The sequence below is a fragment of the Marmota flaviventris genome, chromosome 9 (genome assembly GCF_047511675.1).
Source record: "Marmota flaviventris isolate mMarFla1 chromosome 9, mMarFla1.hap1, whole genome shotgun sequence".
NCBI classification, from domain to species: Eukaryota; Metazoa; Chordata; class Mammalia; order Rodentia; family Sciuridae; genus Marmota; species Marmota flaviventris.
The window spans coordinates 57879961-57891446 of NC_092506.1; the positions used below are offsets into that span (position 1 = coordinate 57879961).

Below are 11486 nucleotides of genomic sequence, written 5' to 3' on the forward strand. Positions count from 1 at the left end.
CATACAAAAAATTCCAAGTGTTCTATTTTGTCCCATGTAATCATTTTACAACCTTTATTTAAAATGTATCTAAGGGATATAGTTGTCTTGTTAAATACCAAGAAGGCAAATGTGTTATTATTAGTATACCTATTAATTTATTCACTCCTTCACTCATTCATTAATTTTGAGACACTGATAGTATTATTATTCACACCTTGAATTTAATGAAAGAGAGGCAGAGTCTAAAATAATTCAGTCCCAGGCCTCAGAGTGTAGAATCTAGATGCTGGACCAGGAAATATGAGAGGAAACACATGTGAAAAAGGGAGGAGAGATCATTACAAATGGATGAAATGTGGAGGAACCAAAAGGTTAGTAGGAAAGAGTTTGAGGAGATATAATATGAGTTTAATATCTAGTTAGTCCCAAAGTTTAAATACTCTGTCTTTTAATATCTAGTGCCTAGACTTTAATAGACTACTTAATCTAAGTCTCAACCTCCATTTTTTTTTTCAAGTGAGGAAAAAAACAACAACAACAAAGATGCATCTGGCCAATTACATGCTCTAATATGAAATTTTTTAAAACAGTAAAAGCATGTAGCATGGTTTTGGACACTTTTTGCTTTTTATGAGTTATTAGTTTCTACTCTGACTCATTCTGAACATCACAGTCGCAGGAGAAATCTTTCCAATTGTACAGTCAGTGGATGATTAGTTTTCTATGGTTAAGCTTGCATTGAGTTTTCACAAACATTTTGTCAATATGAACAACAAGTTTTTCTGGGTACCCTCTAGGTACCTGGCTTCATGTTATGTGCTGAGAAATATAAATGATTACAAAAACTCTAGTGAATTCTACTCTAATAGAGGATAAAAAATGCGTGGAATGGCTAACAGACAATGTAACAAGTTTTGTTTCCTATTTTTGAAAAATAGTGAATAGTGCAACAGATTTTCAAAAATCATGGAAACTGAGAATAGGATCATCAATATCTATTAGAGTTAGTAAATTCTTTACTGGGAAGATAGGATTTGAGATGAATCTTGAATTATACATGAATATTTAAGAAAGAGAAGATGAGATTATTTGGAAACAATAAAATATTTTAATATATATTGTGTAAAATATTGAGGTTAAACAAACAATATCAAGTTTGGGCAGATAAATGTCTTCAGAAGCAAAAGACAAAGAGGAAGACAAAAAGATGGATCTGGAAAGGTAGAAGCTCTGCTGGGAGGTGCATTGCTTCTGAGCTTGGGCAGGACACCAGGAGCACCAGGTGTTGCTCCTCCATCAGCACTGAGAGGCTACGGGGGCCTTCGAATGGCCCTTAACCTTGAGCAGCTGCTGCCCATTGGTCACTTTCCTGGACTGTTCATGTCTCCACTATAATCTCTGTCTCTGAAGGTCTGTCTCCCTCCCTGCTTTCTTCTGTCTTCCATACAGACTCTATTTTCTCAGTTCTACTTACTTCTCTGGTGAACCAGCCTGAGTTTTTCAAAGGCTGTTCCTGGGTACAGTGTAGGACCTTGTGTCTTCCTCTAATTACTTTTTTTTTGAAGGTGTTGAGCATTTTCATAAGAACATGGTTTCAAGATTATAACAACAACAAAACATATATGGCCCTTATTTTCCAGATATTTTTCTAAGCATTGTATGCTCGTTGGTTCTTAAAACAAGTCTGAGGATGGTACTATTTCATGTCCATTCTATAGGCAGACATACTAAGTCACAGGAAGGTTAGACAATGAAAGTCACATAGCCAGCAAGTGGCAGAACTTGGATTTACATCCCAGGCCACCTGGACCCAGTGTCTTTGTTTTTAACAACTACAATATACTACATCGTTTTCTAAGGAATTAAAAGTTTGTAGCATATTTTTTTTTATGACTGTGATGGTGAGAAGTCCCTTATGGTGAACCTGCCCTGGGTGAAGTGATTCTCATTTGTACTTCTTTATGACTGAAGAGTATTCATTCTCATGTGAGAGAATGACTTATGAAAATACAGAACTGCCATCGGATTCTTAAGGGTCCCACACAATATTTGACTCAAGTGCACATAATTGCAAGAGAAAATGTGTGCTCTCTATCCTGCTCTTGTGTTTTTCATGGAACATGTTGCTTTCAAGACTTTTATTTGGTGTTCCCCCTCAATCCTACTTTGTAGATGATTACTGCCATGGTCGTTTCTTAGCCTTTTGACTAAGACCAAGTTTAGGTTATTAGTGCCATGAAATCAGGATCTTTACCTGATTTATTTACCATGGTATCTCAAATTCCAGAATGATTGCCTACCACATGGTAGATGCAATAAAAACATATCACCAAGCACCTCACCTAGACATGAGTCAGAAGCTCATTGCTGAGAAATGAATTTTTAAATTCCATTTGAAATTGGAGATAGACCAAGTGGGAAGATTGAAATAAAGATCCAAAAAAGACTTACATTCTTCTGTAAACTATGGTTACACTGGTAGTAATTTTTATAGCTCTCATATTATTTCATAATATACTATAAACATTTTAATATTTATATATAAGAGATTGTACACTTTTTGTATCTGTTTTTTTTTTTTTTTTGCTTACTAAGTCCTCCAGGTTTATCTATGGTGTTACAAAAAGCATAATTTCCTCCTTTTAAAATGCTGAGTAATATTTCCTTGTGCACATATATCACATTTTCTTTATTCATTCATCTTTCAATGAATATTTGAGTTGTTTCCACTTTCGGCTCTTGTGAATAATGCTACTATGAATGCAATTATGAGTACCTCTCTTTGAGATATTGATTTTATTTCCTTTAGATACATACTCAGCAAAGAAATTGCTGGATCACATGATAGTTATATTTTCAATATTTTGAGGAACTTTTTTTACATAGTAAACGTTTATTTACATATCGGTATAAACAATAATATTATTTTTGTTAATAATATTATAAACAAAAATACTCAAAACATGTAATTTCAAAGAGACATCAAACACTATATAAAATTAGTTGAAAATATTAATATACTAGATTCAAAAATAAAAGATTAAGCATCCTTTAATATCCATTTGAACTTGATATATTAATTTTTGATGTATTTCTGAATTTTTTTGGCTTCAAATATATCTCTATCTCCATCTCCATCTACCTACCTAAATATTTTTTCAATTTTATTTTTGAACTTCCAGTTGAAATCTACTGAACCTGGTAACTGATGCTGGCAATATTTTAGGAAAAGTTTCACCAAGTATGAAACTCTGTATTCATTGGATTTCTTTATATCTACATATATCCTGTCATTTATCTACCTATTTGCATACCTCTTTGATTTCATTTTTTTGATTTCTAAATGAAATCCAAAGATCTTGGTAGTGTTACCAATATTTTAAGGAGAGTTTGTTTCCATAATGGCTTTACTAATTTATGTTCCCCTTAACAGTGTACAGTTATTCGTTTTCCCCCTATATCCTTGCCAGTACTTGTTATCTTTTGTTGTTTTCAACAAGTTAAAGTCACTATGGTTTCCTTTCTTTTTTATTTCTATTTATGAATAAAATCATACAGCACTCATTTTTCTGTGCCTGGTTTTTTCACTTAGCATAATTATCTCTAGTTAACGCTATTTATACATATGACAGATTTTTGTTCTTTTTTATGATGGAAGAGTATTCTATTGCATGTATGTATGACTTTTTTTTAATCAATTCATCATTTTACTGTTGGCTATTATGAGTAATGTTGCAATATATTTGGTAGCCCAAGTATTTCTTTGATATACTTTTGGAGTCTTATTAAAATAATATCCACACCCATTCCAATGTTCTAAGAGAATTTCCTGTACATTTTCTTCTAGTACCTTCATTATTTTGTGTCTTACATTTAAGTCTTTAATTTATTTCAAATTGATTTTTAGAACTGGTTAGAGATGGGGCTCTAATTTTTATTCTTCCACATATGGATACCCAATTTACCCAGCCCCATTTCTTAAAAAGACTATACTTTCTCTAGTGCATATTCTTAACAATTTTGTAAAAATTCAGTTGGCTATAGATACCTGGATTAATATCTATTACCTGGTATTGGCACCAAAACAGACATGTTGACCTATGGTACAGAATAGAGGATACAGAGACAAACCCACATAAATACAGTTATCTTATACTAGACAAAGGTACCAAAAACATACATTGAAGAACCTTTTTTTTTTCTTTTATCCACTACCTTAAGATCTCTAGCAAGTTAAACACAGTGTGTTGCTAATAGGGACCCATGGTCTCTATTTAGCTGTTACTGATACTTGCTCTTTGTAGTCTAATTCCCTCACTGAAGTTTGATAAAAGTCCACACCTCTATGTGAACCAGACAGGATCTAGAGGTAGACCTGAAATTCTCTGTGTGGTTATGAGGATTAATGGATATTTTTTTATTTAGTTCTGTAGGTCCAAAAATCTTCCATGCTACTTGTACTGTGTCCTTTGGAAAGCTACTAATTTAAAACATCACCATGTGAGAGGTATAATTACATTACAAATTTTAAGTCAATAACCATTAAATTTAATGGAGTCTTATTTTGGTTGTTTCTACTTCTTGGCTCTTGTGAATAAGAGATTATTATTATGAAACAATAATAATAACAATTATTAAATAATATTTTAAGATAAAGAAAATCTATGTCCTATGTCAAAAGTATTCAAATTGAATTTACAGTATAAATATGGCATTATGTTGAAGTGATTTTGATAGAAAGATTAAGTCATTGCTCTTTTCATGTCTTGTAATGGTAGATCCACTTAATTTTGTTAATTCATGCAGGTTGTTTCCACTTTTGAACTAATAGTGTTATTATAAAAATGTATGCACAAGTTTTTGGAAGGTTATCCAAAATAAGGAATGAGGGTAAAAATTAGAAGAAAGATCTATGGAGTAGACAAAGAGATTGATGGTGAGGAAGGAAGGATAGAATAAAGAATGAACACTGGAACAAATCTGACCTAACTTTCCTATGTACATGTGTGAATATATCACAGTGAATCTCACCATTACATACATGACAGTAATTTTTAAAAAACTGTAAGTAAATAGCAGAAAGATTATTAGAGCAGAGGGAAAGGAACAGGGGGAGGAAGAAGAGGAGGCAAAGATAAAATACTGGGGATGAAATTAGAAAAAAATTACATTCCATGCTTGTACAATTTTGTCAAACTGAATTCCATGATTATGTATAACTAAAAAGAACCAATAAAAGAAAAGAACAAGTTTTTGTTATAACAGTTGCTTTCCATTATGCTTGGTCTATACAGAGGAACAAAATGCTGAGTTTTTTTCCCCATTGTTTTTAATTGCCTGAGTAATTGCCAAACATTTTTTTCACAGCTGTTCTCCTACTTAACATATCAATAGCAATATATCTATATGCCTCTAAACACTTGATGATTTCTAATTTTTAATGATAAATATTTTAGCAGGTACAATTATACATTATTATAATTTGACTTGACTTTGCCTAATATTTAATGACTAACGATGCTGATTATATTTACAGGTATTCCTTGGTGATTTGTACATTTTCTTAGAGAAAGTTGTATTCAAATTCTTTGCTCATTAAAAATTGACAACCAAGTTCACTTTCTTCTCAGCAGAATGTGGAACTCTTCTTAAGTATTTTAAGATGCAAAAAGTCTTAGCAAATAAAAAAATTGAGATAATTTCTTATATCTCATCAGATTATGATGGAATGGAATTAGAAATCAACAAGATAAAAACAAAAACTGTCTTGGGCCTGGGTTTGTGACTCAGTGTTAGAGAGCTTGCCTTGCACATATGAGGAACTGGGTTCGATCCTCAGCACCACATAAAAATAAAAATAAATTAAATAAAGGTATTGTGTCCATCAACAACTACAAAGATTTATTTAAAAAAAAAAAAACTATCTTAACATTTGGAGATTAAATGTTCTTCTTGAGAAGTAGATCACAGAAGAAATCAGGGGAGACATAAAAAAATTATTTGAAACAAATGAGAATTGAGGTACTACATATCAAATAGGGCAAACTACATTTAAAAAGTTTATAGCATTAAGTTCCTACTTAATAATATGTAAAGATTAAGATATAGAAAGGTTGCAAATAAATTAAATTTATACCTCAAGGTCTTAGAAAGAGAAGAACTAACTAATTCTAAAATCAGTAGAACACAGGAATTAATGAAATTGAGAATAAAAAAGATTTAAAGGAACAATGCAACAAAGAAATGGTTCTTTGACAAGATAAACAAAATTGATAAACCCTTAGCCAAATCAATAAAAAGAAAGATAGAGAAGACCCAAATCAACAAAAATTAGAGAAGAAATACAAAATGTTAATGCAGACACTTCTAAAATTCAGAGGATCTTTAGAAACTTTTGAAAATTTGCACTCCAGTAAACTGGAAAACGTGAAGATAGAGACAAATTTCTAGATAACATATCATCTAACCACACTGAATCATAAAGATGTAGACAGCTTAAAGAAACCACTATCAAGCAATGATATTGAAACAACAATTAAAAGCCTTCCAACAAAGAAAGCCCAGAACTGGATGGATTCTAATTCAGCTAATTTCAATCAGACTTTTAGGGAAGAACTAATGTCAATACTCCTCAGATGATTCCATGGGATAGAAGGGAGGGGACACTTCCAAATTTACTCAATAAAGCCAGTATTACATTGATAACAAAATCAGACAAAGACACATCAAGAAAATAAAACTATAGCCCAACATCTCTGATAAACATAAATGCAATAATTCTTAATAAAACTTTGGCAAATTGCATTAAAAAAACATTAAGATGATCACCATGACCAAATGGGTTTCATTCCAAAGATGTGAGATTTCTTCAACATAAATGAATTGAAAAATGTAGTTCACCACATGAATAGAATTAAGAATAATAATTATATGGTCCTCTCCATACATCCAGGAAAAGCATATGACAAAAATCATGGATTCATCCATGTCAAAAACAGTGGAGAAAGTGATGACAGAAGAACTTACCTCAACATTATAAAGGTTATATAGGACAAACCAACACAAACATCATGGTGAAGAGGGAAAAAAAAGGTAGAAGAATAAAACTACATCCCTGTCTTTCCCCCTGCACAATTCAACTTCAGTGGATCAAAGATCTAGGAATTAGACCAGAAACTCGGCAATTTCTAGGGAAAAAATGCCATTTCAGCATTTCAACATTTTGGCAAAGGCACTGACTTCCTTATCAAGCCTCCAAAGTACAAGAAATAAAACCAAAAATCAATAAGTGGGAAGACATCAATTGAAAAATCTTTTCCACAGTAAAGGAAACAAGACTATGAGTAGATAGCCTATGGACTGGGAGATCTTTGCCAGCTGCCCCTCTGACAAAGTATTAAAATTTAGAGTGTGTATATATATATATATATATATATATATATATATATATATATATATATATCACGAAAACAAATAACTCAATTAATAAATCATCCAAAGAAATAAGCAGATGTGTCTTAAAAGCAGAAATACAAAAGACCAACATATACATGAAAAAATATTCAACATCTCTTGCAATCAAGGAAATGCAAATTAAAATTATGTTAAGAATTCATCTCACTCCAGTTAAAATGGCAACCATCAAGAATACAAGTAATAATAAATGCTGTTAAGGTTATGGGGAAAAAAGTGGCATGCTTTCGATGGGACTTCAAACTAGTACAAACATTTTGGAAGTAGGATGGAGATTCCTCAAAGACTAGAAATGGAACCACTATATGACCCAGTTATAGCCACTCCTTGGTATTTATCCATAGAAACTAAAAGTAGAATTCTATAGTGATTCAGGAACATTGATTTTATAACAGTCATTTCCAACAGCCAAGTTGGGCAATGATCAACAGATGAACAGTTGCCCTTCAACAGATGAATGCATAAAGAAAATGTAATGGAGTTATACTTAGTCATAAAGTAAAATGAAATTATGGCATTTTCTGGCAAATGGATCAAATTGGGTAAGATTATGCTAAGTAAAATAAGCCAGACTCAAAAAGTCAAGGTTGAATATTTTCTCTGATGTACAGATGCTAGACCAAACTAAAGAAAAACAATGTTCAAAATTCCATGGAAAAAGAAATGATATTGTGGAGTATGATTGTAGGTGACAGGAAGGGAACAGGAAAAGAGAGGAATGGTGGAATGAAATTGACCAAATTGTGCTGTGTACATATATGAATATACCATTAGTGAATTCTGTATCTGTAAAGCACCAATTTGAGAAAAAAAAAACTATAAATTGGTAGAAGGAATACCAGTAGAGAAGAAGAAAGAGAACAGAAGGATCAAAGTGAAAAGGGAAAAGGAAGTACAGGGGACTGAAGTGAAACCAATTATATTCCACGCATGCATGATTATGTCAATATAAACCCCAGTATTGCATATAACTATAATGCACTAATAAAATATAAATTAATTAAAAATAAGGACAGATAGTAAGGCAAATAAAAATGCAAATATAATTTCTACTCTATCAATAATTAATAAAAAAGATTAAACTGTAAAATTTAATAGTAAATATTGGTAAGTACCTGATCAAACACATCTATTCATCATCCTCTGGATGTTCTACTTATAGCAGGCATGAAACATAATGAAAAGTATATTCTACATATCTTTCCCTTAGATTCCTTGAAACAAATAGCATTATTATGTTATTTTTTGTCTTGAAGATTTTTTTGACACACAAAGATTTCAAAAAAAAAGTTCCCCATGTATTGTTCTCCAATTATGATTGTTACCATAATTACTTGTGATAAATGAAAACTTGCCACAGTGTCAATATTATTTACTTTTCACATTCACAGTCACTGATAAATGTAAAGGGTGAGTATATAAAAAAATAAAAAATAAAAACACTGAGTATCTCCTCTATGTTAGTTGCCCTTGATGTTCAGCCCAAGCACCTTGCATAAGCCCTGCCTGAGCTCCTTGTTCTTGAGGGCATACACCATGGGGTTGAGAGCAGGGGGGATAACATTGTGTAGCACATTGAGTAGAACTGGGATAAGGGAAAGTTCCATACCTGCACTATGAGTGATGGAAATAACAACAATGACAGTGTAGAAGAAAAGAATTAAGATGAGGTGGGAAGTGCAGGTATTTAGGGCCTTGGATGCAGCTACTTTGCAGTTGAGCTTCAGTACAGACCGAAGAATCAAAGCATATGACACAATAATCAAACACAGATCACTTCCCATAATCAGCCAAGCCAGAAATATCTGATTGATACTGTTGATTTTCCTGTCATCACAGGAGAGGCTAGTGACTCCAAGATTAGAACAAAGACAGTGCTCAATTTGATTCTGAGAACAGTAATTTCTCTGAGCAGCTAACACAGGCACTGAAATTAGACACACACTGTTTCTAATTGCTATGAACACTATTGCTTTGATCACAAAAGAGTCAGTAACTATTGATGGATATCTCAGTGGTCGGCAAATGGCTACATACCTATCTATAGCCATGCAGACAAAGATGCCTGACTCCATGGCCACAAAAAAATGGATGGCATACATCTGAGCAAAGCACTCAGGGAGGCTGATGGCCTTAGCACTGAACCATAAGATGGCCAAAATCTTGGGCATGATGGTGGTAGCCAGGCCCATGTCCACCACAGCCAGGATGCCCAGGAAATTGTACATGGGCTGATGCAGACTTGCCTCTTGGTAGATGGTAGTCAGGATCAGGATGTTGGCCCCAAGGGCTAAGAGGTAGAGCAGAGCCAGGGGAAGTGAGAGCCAGTGCTGCCAGCTGTGGATGCCTGGGAATCCCATCAGTATGAACTCAGAGACCTGGAACTGAGAGCTGTTGGAATCTCTGAGATCCTGGAACATCCTTTAGTAAGAGGGAAAAAAACTGAATGTTACACCTCTTAACTGTCAGTGTGAGAGTGTTGGAAAGTGCCTTACCCAGGATAATTATTCTTTATCATTGATTCTGTGTCTTTATCATTCTCGTTCTGACATTCACACTCACTTAACTTTTCTTACAAAAGTGAAACTGTGATAAGTGTATCATTCTCAGTCTCATCCCTAAAATTCCATAATGCACCTCAAATTTTTTCCTTCTTCTCCTAAGTGAGGAATAGACTATTAAAAAAAATCAGTATTTTGTTCATGACCTTCAAGTAGAAAGTCATTGAATTACAACAGTGTGGACATTATTAGATCATTGTCTGACTGTGAGATTTGGCTTTGCTAATAAGTTGGTTGCTTAGAGACCTAATATATAGATTTGTTAGAAGCTTTCATGCATGTTGACTTCTTCTTTAGGAGCTTAGATTATAGGACATGTGTTCTTTTTTATTCAAATACATGAGACTTTATAAACTACCAATAGGCTCTTTTAAATTTTGGTAAACTTGTATGAAGCAAAGTAGACCCACTTTATACTAAGGATAATGGTGTACCAAAATTGTAAACACCTTTCTAAAGCCAAGCAACTATAAAAGGTCATCATGTAGTTTAGCAGCCCCAGTGATCTTTAAATTTTATTAGTTATGTTTTATAGTAATTTACACCTACTTGATCTATTTGAACATATGTTTCTTGAAGTCCTTATAATCATGCTTCAGCCAATGAGCATAATTTTTAAAAAACACAAAATATATGCATTTATATAACTGCTTTCATAAATTACTTACTAACAACAAAACATTTTCTACTTAATATACTTCTTTAATATAAATATTTGCCAATATTTTCATGAAAAAAATTAAAATGGATGTCCAATATGCATTCTTATCAAATGTTACCAAGTGCTTTTTCTTCTGTTTTGAAGATTTCAAATTTTAAGAATAAAAATTAGATGCACAATATTTTAAAATATTGCAGATTAGAATGAAAGAACTAACAGAAGATGCAATGCAGGTGTAGACCTGGTGAGTACTTTCACCTTAACCCCAATGACATCCTCATTTGTCCTTAAAATGAGTGAATTATTAAATATATTTAATTAGAAAAATGTATTTATTTCTCTTTAAGTTTATTATTTACAAAATCCTAACTTCTCATCAATTATTTTCATAAATTTGTTTTAGAGTTACTTATTACACAATTGTCTGCTTTTTTCACTACAAATTCAGACTTTTGTTTTAAAGTTTGTATTAGAGTCTTTTTATCTTTGACAACTCACTCAGACTTAATAAAGGGCTTTGGAAAGCTGTGCCAAGACTGTGGATGAGTGAGCATCATTGAGAGGATCAATTTTGGGTGCTCTTCTCTGACCCCTCTGCTTCTTTGTAGACATTCTTAGTTAGCACTGTTCACAGGTCTTTCTAAAACACTTCCAATTATTTTTAAAAAGTAGCCACCAACATGCAAATTGTTGAAATAACGAAATGGCAATGAGTGTCTTAGACTGGAGTAACAAAGGTTACTGGGAATGTCATACTTCAATGTGAATGTTGATTGAAACCCCCTTCTTTTAGAGTGCCTCATCTTTGG

At 32.7% G+C, this 11486-nt stretch overlaps 1 protein-coding gene across 1 annotated transcript; it reads right to left on the bottom strand.

Moving 5' to 3' along the window:
• Positions 1–8915: 8915 nt before the first annotated feature.
• On the bottom strand, positions 8916–9875 carry LOC114098545 (olfactory receptor 56B2-like). The gene has a single exon (XM_027942794.2). The coding sequence runs from the start codon at positions 9873–9875 to the stop codon at positions 8916–8918; it is 960 nt and encodes a 319-aa protein (XP_027798595.2).
• Between the last annotated feature and the right edge of the window lie 1611 nt (positions 9876–11486).

Coding starts and splice junctions, on each gene's coding strand:
- LOC114098545 (XM_027942794.2), bottom strand. CDS start 9,875: ATGTTCCAGGATCTCAGAGATTCCAACAGCTCTCAGTTCCAGGTCTCT.